Source organism: Empidonax traillii, unplaced genomic scaffold (assembly GCF_003031625.1).
Source record: "Empidonax traillii isolate 1590-97213 ecotype Southwest subspecies unplaced genomic scaffold, ASM303162v1 scaffold38:size1800464, whole genome shotgun sequence".
NCBI classification, from domain to species: Eukaryota; Metazoa; Chordata; class Aves; order Passeriformes; family Tyrannidae; genus Empidonax; species Empidonax traillii.
Genome location: NW_020955231.1, coordinates 1,132,397 through 1,147,944, shown reverse-complemented (window position 1 = coordinate 1,147,944; position 15,548 = coordinate 1,132,397). Strand labels below are relative to the sequence as shown.

The 15,548-nt window shown below is 40.1% G+C and overlaps 1 protein-coding gene across 5 annotated transcripts in view; it reads left to right on the top strand.

Moving 5' to 3' along the window:
- Positions 1–15,548, top strand: part of MARCH8 (membrane associated ring-CH-type finger 8) — a 98,568-nt gene that overhangs the window by 36,466 nt on the left and 46,554 nt on the right. The window contains exon 2 of one of the 5 annotated variants that reach the window (XM_027878116.1): positions 7,921–8,053. The exons of the other annotated variants lie outside the window; for them this stretch is intronic. Coding sequence (XP_027733917.1) covers positions 7,921–8,053 — 133 coding nt within the window. The remainder of the gene's footprint in view (positions 1–7,920; positions 8,054–15,548) is intronic. 5 annotated transcript variants of the gene reach the window in all.

Sequence of the window (15,548 nt, the reverse complement as noted above, 5' to 3'; positions counted from 1 at the left end):
GAGATGCAAATGTCTTAATTACAAGACAAGCTTTGCTTCTCTTACTGGCAGAGTCTGGGTGGATTTCCAACTGTTGTCCTCCCTCAGTTTTCCAGCACAACCTTGGCAGTTCAGAGGGAAAACGGAAAACTCTGTTTACTGTAATGCAGGCGTGAATGGCATTGATCCTGTCCTCAGTCCCCATTCAGGTTCTCACCTCCAGTTGTCACTTCACTGCAGTGAAAGTTCTAAATCTAATCCTTTACTGTACTCCTGCTTTATAAGCTGAAACCTGTGCAATTTGCAGTTACAACTCGTGTCACTTTGGTGAAAATAAAATACAGTTTTAGTACTGCGATTTTTTTTCCCCCAAATCAATTTCTGATGCTCAATATCTCTGAAGTGTCTGTAAGCCTCTTCAGCCTGCTAAGCTTTGTGTCACCTGTAAATATAACTGTCAGAGACTTTCCTATGTGTTTCTTTTTAAATAAATTTCCAGATTATTATTGAAAATATAGACTAATGCCTGGCTGATCTTGTGAAACCAGCAGTAACTTCTTTTATTCACTGTTGACAAGGCCAACATTAGATCTGTCAGGAGTCAGATCTTCACCATGGAACGTGTTTTATATTGGTGTTGTTTGTTCCGTTTTTAGATAGAAATATTTGGGAAAAGAAATAAAAGGAAACACTCTACTATATCAGACATAATAGTAAAGGTGGGAATTTTAGTGAGCTAAAACAAACTACCAGGTAAGTGTTAACAGGAGACAATAGACTGGCAGAAAAGCCCCACCCAACAGATGGGGTGAGCATGATTGCAGCAGGACACCACTTTCTCCCAGTCGAATCCAGAGCACAGCTGCTGTGAGGGATGTTTCTTCTGCAAGAGTTAGTAGGGAGAATTTCAGGAGTGGGTAACACACCCAGGTATGAAGGCTTTCATTTACAGTGTTTGTTCTGTGTCTTTTGGAGCCTGAAAAAATAACGCCATTCTGAAAGATGCTTTTTAAAAATGGCTACTAGAATGAACTGACTGAAGTATAGGAGCTTGCAGCTTCCATGGGAAACTCAACCTTTTCCATAAATGCAGCTGGGGAGAGAGACAACCTGTGTGGCTGAGCTGTGTTGTCCCCTCAGAGCTTCGGTTCCAGTTGTATTATGTTAACTACATGCTGTTTCGTTCTGTTCTTTTCTCCCCCTTATCATCTATAAACCTCTGTTTCTTTTTGAATGTAGATAAAACAGAGAGCACTGCTGTTGTTCCTAGATTTATGAGCATTTTGAACTCCCCCCGGTTCACCCAATCTCATGCTGAGTACGACTGGTGGCAGCTGCTTATCTCCTGAAAGTATTCCTAGTTTTAGCCTCTGCCCAGCCCTGCTGCTCTGCCTCCAAACTACCACACTGCCCCCAGGAGAGTTTGGGGACAGGTATAGATTGTGCTAGATCTCCAGATCCAAATATTTGCTTTCAGGACTTATCATATCTGGGTCTAAATGTTTTAGCAGCTTGGTTAGTCTCAGTCAGACCTTTGCGACACAAGCCCACCTGTAAAGCATCTAGCAGATAAATAATAATTACTAGAGCACAGCAATTCCTTAAAAGCTTCTTTTTTACCTCTCTCTACTGCTGGTGCTACAGCTACTCGTTTAAGGGAACTACTTTAAAAGTGCTGTTCCTCGGCACCTCTTCAGTAAAACCCAGGTGTCTTTCCTCTGGCCCCCTCTGACATGTACTTTCATGGTTTATCCTCTTACAGAAATTGTCCTCTGTGGTCTCACTGATCACACATCCACCACTGGCAACTCGGTGGCAGGCTCTGGTGCTCCCATGTCATCTGTTCACAGGAACGATGTGGGGGTACCCAACCGGAACACAAGAAGTACATTGTTCAAGACCTTCTTTAACACTGACTCTGTGGCTACTTGTGTTAAACCTGAGGCACACCCAAGTCTCTGGATTGCAGAGTGAAGGAAGGCAGATGAGATCAACCCATTTTTATAGCCCTGCTGATTTTCAGTGCAGCCATTAGGACAGAAATAAGTAAATTTGAGGTTCTGGTTTATAACCAGAATTTTGGGGGTGTTTAATGCACTCTCCTGACTCTGTGCCTGTTGCTTCCTTTCTGGTGAATTCTTCTTGCACAGTATTTAGATGGGTTTTAGCTGTAGTGAGTTTTGAATCTGATGTGTTGCTTTTTGGGGGTTAGGTTTTTTTTTCTTTGTTCAGTTGGTTGTTTTGGTTTGGTGTTTGTTTTTGTTTTTTTTTTTTTTTTTCTGGATAAACTTCTGAGGAAGCTCTCAGTTCCTCTTTATAACAAAGTTCTGTTTTTTGCTTTTTTTCCTCTTAGATTTCTCAAATGTTTATGGAAGTGTCTTAACTAGTTTCTGCCTGTGCAGTTTTCTTTGGGGAAAACTAGTATGCAGTCCACTATTCTGAACTCAGCTCTATTTTCTGAGACCATAAAGCAAAACAAAGAGCAAAAAATGTAGATGTGAGGGGAAATAAAAACATTACAAAGCTCCATATGCCCCTTGGTTGCGTGACCATTTCGTTTCTTGTTCAGTCACCCAATTTTCAACAATCTGAATTGGTTTCTGTGGATTTGGTTTGTTGATGGATTTTGTTTTGGTTTTTTCTGCAATCATTCTTTTAATGCTTTTTGGAAAAATTCTTCAGGCCACGTTGTTATACCCCACTCTTGTTCTAGAGGTGCTAGTGACTTGGGTAAGCACCTTTTTGTTGCTTTGCATCATTGTGGACTGACTGTTGCTGTGACAAGTATTTGAATTAGACACAGGCATCAACTATGTGAGTTCCTCCCCACAAGTACTGCTTTTTGCCTATTCTCTAAAAGCATGGGTTATGTGGTATTTGTTAACACCTGGTACAGAGTTTGGATACTGGTGCTAATTTCATTAAAAATAGATATAAAATCTTCACTTCTCTTTTCGAGTGCGAAATTCACGTAGACTCGGAGAAACATCTGCTGGCTCAAAGTCTGTTAGCTCATTCAGTGTGTTCCTGATTGCTGAAACCCCCTCCAGCCTTGTTTGTTTGGGAAAAGTCTGTTGTGTCATTGGATCTGCACAGCCTGCAGTGTTTCACAAGCCAAAGAAGAACAGTTCAGCGCTTGCACAAGCCTGGTTGTGTGAATCCACAGACAGGAAACACTGCTTGGTATTTAACATCTCCCTTTGCCATCTTACCCCATTACACTTTTGCTGTTAAAATTGGTTCTTCCTTCCCTCAACCTTCCTTTGGACTTAGACCTTGGAAATGTCTGTCGGCTGTTCCCAGGCAGTACCAACCGAGATGGTCGCAAACAGGATGCTTGGGCATGCGGAAACTTGAGAGAAAGTAACAAGCTAAAAATGCGAGGTAAACTGTCCCTGGCTTGTGACCATCCTGTGGCCGGGGAAGGACCGTTAAGTGCTCATCCCACTGAGAATGTATCTGCTGCTTGAGATGTGCTGCAGAGAAATGAGCCACTTTGCTGTCGTTATTTTGCTGATCAGGGGATAACTAATCTTTTTGTACTGCAGGTTTTAGTTCAGAATAGTTGGGGTTTTGTTCACCCAGACATCAAAGAAGTTCTGATTGGCAGCTCAGAAATTTGCGTAAGGTCTGAAAGGAGGATTTATAGGAAACGAGCAGATGGTCTACTAGAGAATTTCCCCAGGAGGTTGCAGTTATTTAAAAATGGGAGAAACTAAATAGACTGTACAAAATTTGACTGTAAAATTAACTGGCCAGCCAGTAGCTAAATACTTAACCAAAATGATTCAGCTTGACCCCTAGCATAAGCGCATAATGAAATGATTGGTCTGTGAATTGACTCCACACACACTATTTCAGTTTTCACCTAGTAAGTGGACATGAACGAAAGATGGTTTTGCTAAGCACCATTCTTGCCATGTTGAACCCTCTCCTGCATCTCTTCCTTTCACAGTGGCAACATGATTGTTCAAGCATGCAGGAGAATGCTACAAAATGCTGCTCATTTAAAATGAAATATAAAACTATTCAGCTGAATGCCTTTAATTTTTAAACTGCTCCTTTTAGCTTCACAAACATAAGACTTAACATATTGGTTAAACTGCGGTATTTGATTAAATACTTGAATATTCAGTATCTGAAGGGAAAAAAATGCCCAAGCAGCAAATTGCTTTATTTTGGGGATGCAAGACTCAAGAGTATGTTAACTCTGAAGTAGTCAGTCACGTGACCCTTTAAAAAATCTGTGAACTCAAGTCACTTTGGAGTTGTTTGGCTCATGGCTTTAGACTTTCAATGCCCACGTTTCTAATGTGGGTTTTTTTTCTGATGCTATGACACACAGAAATTGGAGGATCTATATATGAGTAGGTATTTTTAAATGGACAAGCAGTTTTTTATTGCAAATCATGTTTCAAATGAATGGATGCATTCAAAAAGCAGTTGAGTTTATTATTCTTTAAAAAGTTAGGAAAACACTATTTTTTAAATTAAATGTCTATGAAGCACCCTTTTTAGCACCCTAGGCTTTAATTTTCTCTTATTATGTTTTAAGTTGAATATGCAATGGAGAGAATGGTCTGAGAAATGGTCTGAAATAATAAAATGTGTTTCATTATTGTCATGCTCATCCGTTTGTTTTCTGGTTTGCTTCTCCCAGAAACTTACTCGTACCACCTGGTGTCACGGGGGTAGTACCCTGGGCCACGTGCCCATGTACTTCTGCTGAGAGTTCATTGGCATAACACTGGTGCAGAGTGTAATTAAACTGGATTCCTCTTCCAGCTTGCAGTGTTTGCATAATTCTTTGTAATGGTAGTAATACACCCACTGAATTTAGAAACCAACCTTCATAACCTTTGACTCAACCTCCTGAAGTACTAAGAGGAAGGGGGTAAATATCCAAAGGTCTATGTGAAATTTTTAACTGTTCTTAGATAATGTACTTCCCTGTATATAAAACTTTAGAAATGTTTGCCTCTGGCATACTTTTCCCCTCCCCTCCAGCAATTCATCTCCAGTAGCCTCAGAGATAGAGCCTCTGGAAAAAAAAAAAATCTCAGAATCCAGCACTATCTTACAGATATAAAGGAAACCATCTGGGGAGTCCATGGCAGCCAAGGTTAAGCTAAAGCAGAAATTTAGTTTGTGAAGTGCTTGTTTGCTGTAGCCTGGTATGGACAAGAACTCTGCACCACTCTCAGGGTGTGCAAGAGCTGGCACGGGTGACACTGAGAGGGAGGAGTATTCTCCTTAACTGAAGCTCATCTGGTATGAAAATACTGCTATGAACCCTGCTATTAAGAGAGCTAATCTTGCTGCTTATTATTTACTGTTTCCTGCGGTTTCTGAAACTAAGTCAGTTGTATAGAAATGAACATAACATACTCTGTTTTAAAACTGTTATGTGTTGTACTCCAATTTCAGATGTTTAAACTGCTACTGTTTGTTCCTACTGCCGAATCTGAGTATGCCCTATGAGCATGCTTCCTCTGACAAGGTGCAGTCCTTTTGGCTTCCTTTGCAGAGACAGAAGCTCTCCCTGTAAAGTAGTTCTCCTGCATCTGTCATGTTCAGCCTGACTGGTTACCTTGGAGTTCGTGGTATACAAGGCTGAATTTATGCAGAGCCCCTGCCTTCTCACTGTGGGCAGCCCTGCTAATTTTCTGGAAGTTTCTTGGTTCCCACTTTTAAAATCAGGATGGAGGTGCCTGAAGGAAGACATTAAGGCCCAATTTTTTACATGTTAAGGACCTTCAGCTCCTTGAGGTTTATTCACAGGATATTGATAAGGGAAGTATTTCCATGGGCTTTGTTATGGCTCTGATAATGCTTGTGTGGATTTGATTTTGCATTGGAGTTTTTCTTTTTTAAAAGGAGTATTTGGTGGGGGAGGGAGAAACAGTGAATTATTCAGAGTACACAGGATATGGGATGAGCTGTGTTGGATGATACCAGAAGTCTGTGTAGTTCAGGTTATTGTCCTTGACCTTGAGTGAGAGAATATGAGTAACAAAGTATGTACAGAGTGATTCTTGCCACCAGATTTGTATCATGTAACTTTGTGGTAAAACTGAATTTTGACTGGGGTGCAGTTATCTGAAAATCTTGGTTTAAAAGTGAATATGACAAGGAACTGATGAGGGTGAAAAGATGGAGTTGATCCAGAAAAAGGGTGCAGTTGACAGGAAAGGAAATCCTCTTCTCTGCTTTGTGTTGTGTGGATCACATTCCCAAGGTCAGAGGGTGTCACAGGGAAAGCATGACAATAAATGCAACTGTCTGGATAATTTCATCTGGAGAGTCCTAAGGTTAGCTTTGATATTTGCAGGAGGATCACCCTTTAGCAGATGGGAAAGAGAAGTCCTTCCAAAGTAGCAACCAGTCATAACTGATCATTAGATATATGCTAATATGGTATGTTTAATATCTCTTTCTCTTTGGTCTCTCTGTTATCTTCACCTTTTGTCTCTCATCTTCTGTGTGAATCAGAGGTAGAAAGCAGGAATTGTCTCTTGAGTTTTGATGTGACCTGAGAAATACGATCTGAGATATGTCTAGAGAGTTATGTCCAAACTGAAGAGCCACAGTTCAGGATTTAGGAAGCTGCATGAACTCTCTCACTGTAAATCATAGAATCATTTAGGTTGGAAAAGACCTTAGTACCACTGAGTCTAGCCATTCACCTAACCCTGCCAAGTCTACCACTAAACCATGGCTGTAAGCACCACAACTGCATCTTTTAAATACCTCCAGGGATGGTAACTCATTCACTTCCCTGAGTGGCCTGTTCCAACCTTGACAACCCTTTTGATGAAGAATTTTTTCCTAATAGCAAATCTAAACCTTCTCTGGTGCAATTTGAGGCCATTTCCTCTGGCCTTGACTCTTGTTGCTTGGGAGATGAGACCAACAAGCCACATTTCCTCTACAGGAAATTAATGGCTTTTGAGAGCCTTGTCAGTTGTGTTTGGATGGTAGTGTCAGTTGGATTGCAGCAGGTAACTGATACAGAGATGCCAAATAACTTGGTGTATATCTAACAGCGAAATCAAAGCAAAACAATTCTGAGAAATAGACCTGAATCCATAAGTGACATGTATTGACATTTGCCTGTTGCAGTAATTGCACTTGAAAGTAAATTACTTGCAGAGTAGTTCTGTGTTCATTCACTCTTTGGAAGAATACTTTAAAGTAAGTGATTTTTGTAGTTAGCTTGAAAAGTTGTACTGACATAGTGGAATTTATTGCTTCAGAGAAGCAGCATGTGAATTTATCCCCTAATGATCCACCTGCTAAGTTCTCCTGAACAATATTTTTCTCTGTAAACAGTCAACTGAACTTGCCAGCTGCAGTAAGCATTTTTTTCCACCTTCTTAATGCTGTTTTATTTTCCGGTCTGTCACATTCTTTCTGTGTCTTCAGTGTTTATCTTTATACAGCTTCTCTTGTATCACAGCCCTTAAGAATAAGAAAAATTAATTGTTAAGCAACTGAATTGACTAGTGTTGTGTAGTCCCATAAATATGGTTCTGTGCTTATCAAGCTTTCTTTGACTTCTAGCTGAATACATTTAAAAAAAAAAAAAAAAAAAAGAGGGAGAGAAAAAGAAAATCACTAGCTCTATTGGTTTGACTAATGGGGAAAGAAAATGGATCTAGGAGTGTCATCCTCCTTGTTCTTTGGACATTTGGGGAATTTTTATTCTTCATAGCACAAAAATTGGTAGGGATTGCTTTCAGGAAGCGGGGAGAGGTGGACATCAGCTGCGGCAAGGAATGGAGCATGTTCATAAGAACTCTCATGCATTATTCATCACAAGCTCTTTTCACTGGAATCAGCTGGAGGAAGTAGTTAGTCTAGTTTGAGCTACACTAGTGTTTATATTTAGGGGACTTAAACAAGCCCAGGCAAGTACTGCACCAACTCTTTATCTGCAGCCAAATGTAGGACAGGCAGCAGCTCTGCTCACACACAGCTCTGTCTCTTTAGTCGGGATAACAGGAGTCATGCAACCAGGGAGAGCCACACTGAGGATACACACATGCCTTCATGCTGGAAAATGAAGCTTCAGGTAGGAGAATGTCTTGTCAGCAGAGGGATGCTATGGAGCCCTGCAAAATAAATATGTGTCAGGGCAGCCTGTCAAGAGAGCATGCTATAGAGGGTCCTCATTAGAGGAAGATCCCTTTTACTGTGTTACTTTGCTCAGTTCTAATTGTGAAGATGCCTTTTTTTTTTCTCTTAGCATGTTTCCTTCATTCATGCTGACATTCTTCTAAAGCAGGGAGGCAACTTGCTGTTTTTTGGAAATTTTTTTGACTCACTTTTATTTAAGCTGGCTTTTAAATTGCATTGGTATTAGCACTTTTATTTCGGGGAGGAGAGGGTAACCATAAGAGATTCTATTAAAACACAGCTGGGTGTGATAAGCCGTAAGCTCCGATTGTGCCTTTTCAGAGTGTCTGCATTTGAATGGCTGCAATATTTCCTCCTTATTTTTTAATTTGCTGAATAAAGATGCTTGCAGATTGTGGCTTCTGTTCTCAAAAGCATGTCTGTATTTTCTAATGTTATCAGTTGCTCTAAAAGAAATCTATATTCTGTTTCTGCGAGCTTTGTGTGTTTAGATCATCAGGGCTCCAGCAATACTATGAATTCAATTTTAGACAAAGAAGGGGATTTTGCAAAACCTTATGGAAGAGTAACAAAGGATCTTTGTTCTGTTCTGTGAGCATTATTTGCTGTGTAATGTGTGGGTTTGTGCATGTGTGAGAGGGAGGTACGCAAAAACGTAATCTCATTTGGCAGGAATATTCAAATGTTATTTGCTTTGTGTGTCTGAAGAGTGTGTGTGTGTGTGTGTGTGTGTGTGTGTGTGTGTGTGTGCCGCTTCTGGCTGCTGATCCTCGGTGCATGTGTGTGTCCTGCTCGCCCCGGCAAGGTCTTGTTGCGGTTTGGGGCTAATGGTGTTTTGTTATTTATTTATTTATTTATTTATTTATTTATTCATTTATTTAGGCTGCTAAAACCGTCGAACTCCAAAGTGCAAAGACAAAGAGTCCCTGGTAGACAGCCAGGACAAAACGGTGCTTTGCTGTGCAGACAAGTTGTTTTCTTTTTCAAAACAATAACTTGAAGTCCAATCCAGGGTTTAGTAAATAAGGATTGCTGGTGGAAGCAGAAATTGTCAGCTTTATGTGACATCCTCTAGGATGACATTAATGATCTTGTGATTTTGGTGGAGCTTAAATGTGTGATGCCTGCCAATATGTCGTCTTCCAAGATGACTTGATCACCCAAACAGAATTTGCATGTACACAAGAACATTATATTTAGAGACATTTCTTTTTTGCCTTTTGTTAACAATTCTGAGTGACAGGATTTTGTTTGTGGCTTTGGAGGGAGGGCATGGGAGTACTTTTGGTAGTCCTAAATAACTTGAAATGTTGACTTTAAAACTTTAAAAACCCCTTTTGATTTTACATGTTAAAATTCTTGAAATTTGAATGCTGTGCGTACATTGAGAATTGATCTTCTATTTGAATTTTGCAGATGCTTCAATATTTGCCATGAGATAGAGAGCTGACAGTCTAATAGTCTCTTAGAAATAAATTTATGACCTTTCAATGCATAAGATCCTTGTTTCATGGAAGCTCCCTAGCAGGATTCTTCATCTGATTTTACTAGACTTGAGAGGTTCTCTGCATTCAGTTACTTTATTGAAGTCAGTGGAATCAAGAGATGTATTTGGAATTATGTGATTTAAACTTTAAGATTTTCTTTTTTAAACATTAAAATATATTTTACTGCTCTACTACTAAGTAACACGTGGAGTCCAGAGTTGTATTATCTAGTCATCAGGATACAGGGGAGAGTTCTTTCTGCACTTGCATGTTTAGGATGCTGAGTAGATCTGTTGATAGTTTAAAATGAAGTTTTCTAAAAGCATCTCCATGTTTTTCTTTTTCAGCTATCCACATTCAGATTTTGTCTATACTCAACCCCCTGCCACTCACTCAGCTGATTTTATTACTTTTAATTAATCAGATACGATTTTGTACCATCACTGTAGCACAAAACCATAGTTACAGCCTTATTTGCATAGAGAGGATTCAAACATGTTCACCCCCAGCTTAAACCAGTTTGGGCCTGGATAAGAGTGTCATATTTGATGTGTCATATGAAAGTGCTCATGTTTATGCCCAGGCCTCAAAAATTCCTCAAAATCCTAAAGCAACTGAAGCGTGAGGGACCTTGATGGACTATGACACTGTTGATGATAAAATCTCAGTCTTGCAGAGAGGAGTTTTGTTCTGATTTTTACAATGTTTTAAAATTCAGACTTTATTATGACGATGATGAACTTTTACATGTCTGGGAAACGTTCTGGATCAAAATATCTACCAAAGTTGCCAAAAATTTGCTCCATCAGCTAAGAGTGAGAGAAATATTTGGACTGAACAGAGCACCTCAGGCATTACTTACAGATTCAGGAAGGTGAGAGCTTGTACTGAGCATTAAAAAAATACAGCTAATGAATAAGGAAGAAAAGGGCAGAAATCCAATTTTTTGTTATTTTTCTGTAGGTCACTGTGAAGAGCTGGAATCAAACCAGAAAAGGAAACATACTCTGTGTTCAGATAGTGGCAGGGAGCAGGACTTGGACTCCTTACCAGTTTTATCTCATATTTCAGTGTCTCTTTGTAATGGAATATAAAGGTTTCGAATGGCAGAGTCAGAAATACAATTAAAATATTACCTATTTAGTAGCAATAAGAAATGCCACAAACTGAAGAGTATGTTTATATTAGTATTAAAGAAGTGATTGGAAGAGGAATTATTAGCTAGTTCTGTGATATAAAGGCAGCATATTGCAACAACATTTAAGTGGTTGCATCTGTGATGTCTATGGAAAAAGCAGTAAAAAAAGGGAAGACTAAGCATGGTAGTATCTTTGTAGGACCTGTCAAACAGTGGAGAAACTTTGGGGGTTTTTGTTTCTTGGCTAACAAGGAATTCTAAAGGTGGATCTGTGGTGAGAACAGATGTAAGTTTGCATTTGTGGGTTTTTTTTTAATTTAAAAAAAAAAAGCTGAGGAATGAATTTTGATTGAAAATCAATTTTTCGGTAGTGCAGAATGAGCGTATTTTCGCTCCGTGGCCTTCTGCCACTGGGCTGCTTCCCAGGAAGTAAAACAGTGGGCAGTGTTCTGGTGCCATGGTGGGACTGCAGTCAAATTGCTTGTGAAGACAAGTGATGTACAATTGATTTGGAGCATATATTGCTGTGCATTCATGATGTCAGTTTTGTAGCCTGCCCCAGCTAGCCTTTTCCCAGTGTCAGCCAGCTTTCTTATGCTTTTGCCACTGTCTCTTTCCTCTGGGGCTGGTGACCCTCTGCCTTCCTCCTTTGTCAGCAGAGGGGAAGGACAGTGACTGCCTTCTTCCTATGGATGTGCCTGGGGGGAAAAACAATAATGGGGCTGCGGGAGAGAGGATCCTCTGCACCTCCTTGAGGAAGAACAGTATTCCAGGCTGGAGATCTCTGCACTGGGTCTGGTGGAGGAGGACAAAGGGCTGCCATCGTCTCCTTGTGCTTCAGCCTCAACACTGTGATGGATTTGACTATGGCATCATGAGCATGTTTTGGCCTCTGGTGACAAGTGAGGAAGAGGGACAGAGACTGTTTCCCCCAACCAGACATCCCCAAACCTCAGTGTCTCATTGACCAAAAGGCACAGGATGTGCTGATATCTGAGCAGAAATGACTGAAATGGTGCTTTTCATTGTTTCCTCCATCGTAGGAAGGACTGCATGACAGGCAGAAATACAAAGCTTCCAGTAGGGATGTGACCCTGTGTAAGATTTGGTGGAGACAGAGGGACATTAGGCACCCGTGTGCATCTCCATGATTTGACTGTGACTCAGGACTTGACTGCCGATACAGACAAAGCCAGTGCAAAAGCTGTGTGAGCGCGTTAGTGCAGGGATGTGCCAACGTGCACGCTGCTGCTCTCTGAGCAACTCGTGGGCAGAGGGCTCAGTGATGTGCTATCCTTGGCTATACAGCTCAGGTTTGGTCTGGTTTATTTGTGCATTCATATTGAAGTAACAGCAGATGAACAGATTGGAGGTAAAGTATCATTTTGATGTTTTGCAAGGTTTTGTGTACAATAAATGATAAGGCATTGTAGGTGTGCCTTGGAGCTCACTATTTGTGTATTTGCCTTTCAGCAATGTTTAGAGAACAATCTTGAAGTGAGATGATTGCAGGCACACACAACATCCGAGCTTAAAGCTAACAGAAGGACATTTCAACACAGTTTGTAAATGTTGCCGTACAGATGTTTGTGACCTTGGGCTGAGATACAAAATCATGAATACAGATAGGCCAGTTAGGCCTCTCCTGAGTCAGACCACCTGTATGTTGGACTCTGCACAGAGCTTTAGCCATTGTGCTTCTGGAGGAGATTAGGTAAAGGTAGTGAAGGCTGGCAGCTTGAAAGTACTGAGAAAATGGAGGTTAGGAAGGAACCGACAGCAACATTTGCAGCCTGGGATTTGGGGAATTTGTTTTTGTTTTGTCATCTATAGTGTCATCCCTTTTATCTGATTGCATCCCTGCACTGGAGGGTTTTGTGGCACTAATGACTTTTTTTTTTATTTTTTATTCTCCCTTCCTGTCATGTATTGCTTTTCTGATTTACTTATTTTTTTATTAAGGTCTAAATTCACTTTCTGGAGCAAATCATCTCCTCTACAGGAGTAGGAAACAATGGTTTCCTGAACCTTTCAGCACTAAATGGATATCTCATGAATTCTGATTATTCCAGAGAACTGATTCAAAGACCCAAACAGCCCCCCATGCTTATGCTAACAGGAATGCTGAAGTTGTCAGTGAAATCAAAATCATAGATGGAATAAGAACTGCTGTACCAGGATGGACCAAAGCACTTTGTGGCAGTGTGCAACAGGAGATGCTTAGGGACTAGTAAAAAAACAGGCATGTAATTATGTAATCTGTAAAAAGTAGGCACGTCATCAACTGCATAGTAGTGCCTCCCTAAAAAGCTTTCCCAGCCTTCACTGATTTATAACTCAAGGACTCTTCTGTGTTTGTATTTAATAGTTCTCAAGAGATTTCTGTTCCACTAATCTCTCCAGTAGTTTTCTCTGAATCTAGATAAAACTTTGAGCATCCCAAACCACCTGAAGCAGAGAATCCCACCATTGACTCTGGATTGTTCAAAAAATAGTGTCTTTTTTTGTTCTGAAATGCTTGTTTCATTGAATGTTTCGTGTTTCTTTTGCTAGAGAGGTAGGATATTGTTTCCTAGTTACTTTTTTTGTGATTGTGATTTTATGATCTCTTCCCATGTTGAAGAACCTGAGCCTCTTTAGTAAGTTCTTGTATGGAAACCACTCATTCATTCAGTCACACCGTTCCCCTTTCTTGTATCTTTTTCAGTCTTAACTCTTGTTTGATTTCTATGGGATGAGAACTGCACATAGTATTTAAAATAGCATTTCTGGGTTTGTAGAAGATAGTGGTTTGCTGGTGTGTTTTCTGTCCTTTCTTTAATAATTGCAAACACTTGATATTCCACTAGCTAGCACTGAGTTGATGTTTCTGTAAAACTATAATCTAAAGACTGTATGCTTAAGTACCTGGACCCCAGCTTTGAATATGTAAAATTGAGACTGTTGCTTGACATTTATGCAGCCTGCACGTCATCTGCTATTTTACTTTTTTGTACTATTTTACTGTTGATACAGGGTGGTAATTCTGCACCTTGCCTTGGCTAATAACAGGAAGCTGTACAGGAAGTAAATTCTGTTACCTTGTTATTAAACTTGCTTTTCAGGCTGTTTTGTATTAACTCTCTCCCTGTGACACCCCAGTGGTGTCACAAAGACTTCATTCTGTTGTCAAACTGGTTTTATTTAAATAAATAAAACAAACAAAAATGAAACACCCCAAACCTTCCTTTCCTAATCATGAGTTAGATGGCCTTTCCTTCTCTTAATGTATGGTAGCTTGGAAAACGGAACCTGTCACCCTACAGAGTGTGACAAAATCCCATCCAAAAATATCTTAGAGCCAGTGCTCTTCTTGATGCTTTCAAGTGAAGAGGAGAAAAAAAATCCCAACTCTTTAATTTGTGAAATAGCTTTCCTTTACAAAAGCAGCAATATAAAGATTTATTCACTAGTCTGTTAATGAATGATTCATTAAACTTGTCCAATACAGAGGCTGGCATTCCAGCTATGTAGTTTCCTTAATATTTCCTGGCACCCTTGCTAGAAACTGCTGTTTCATTACTCACCTTCCAGCCTCCTGTTATTAAAGCAGCTCTAAGCAAGAGGTAATGCTCAATGTGATTAACTGAACTATATTCCATCAATCCTTATCTTTGTGATTAGACTACTTTCAGAATGTAATAGAATTTAGGATTTCAAAACCAGATACTATTGTTTTTAGAAATATCGTCTTGACCAGACATCTATGTGAAGATAGATATAACAATCCAGTATTCACTTAAGGCTAAAATTGTATGTCTGACAATTATTTTAGAATTAGTTCGCTTGTCTTCAAAAAGGGGAATAGAAAATCTCCCTAATATGAGTGTGGTAAATTGTTGGTATGATGGTGCAAATAGATATAGCTTTTGTAGTGAGAGTGGTTTGATACCTTTTGTATTTGTTAGTAAAGCTTTACGTGCCACATGGACTGTTTCATTTGAGCCGTGTCAAAGGACTATAAAGGTTTTGGAGGAGCAGGAGTCCTGTTATCTGCAACAGGAATGAGTCAGCCTCAGTGGGGAAACCCTGCCCTTGCACACCCATGTTAGAAGACCATTTGGAGAAGGGTAGAAATAGGCAACTGTCAGTAGATGATTCAGTCAAACCTATGAAGCAGAGCTAAACTGTGCTAAGTTACTACTGCATTTAGTTACTGAGAAAAACAAGACATACATTAAAAAAAAGCAACCTTTTCTATCTGCATCTTTTAACATTCATCAATCTGTAAAGAACAGATCATGCTGTTTTTCCTACCTCCTCTGCTTTTTGATGTCTTTTTGTGACTTGATCTCCTTCCCTTTCCTGTCTCTTCTTGATGTGTTTTTTACATTGGGGTTTAATTTTTGTTAAACATCACTTCATCTGGGTATGTTATTTTGCTTACAGATTCTTTTCACTTGTTGCTAAAGCTGTGTGTTTCTTATGGTTGCATTTCCTAAAAATATTTTTTTGTAATGTGTCTTGGAATCCATGTTTTTTTGTTAGTAATGTCTCTTTTCCATGTAATGTGGCAAACTTGGGGAGGTGCACCTCAAGAGCTGCTTGGCAGAAAGGGACTTTGGGGTGCTGGCTGACAGCTGGCTCAATATGAGCCAGCAGTGGGCCCATGTGGCCAAGAAGGCCGATGGCATATGGGCCTGTATCAAGAACAGTGTAGCCAACAGGACTAGGGCAGTGATCACCCCCCTGGACTCAGCCCTGGTGAGGCCACACCTCGAGGGCTGCATATTCAGTTCTGGGCCCCGCACTTTGAAAAGGACATT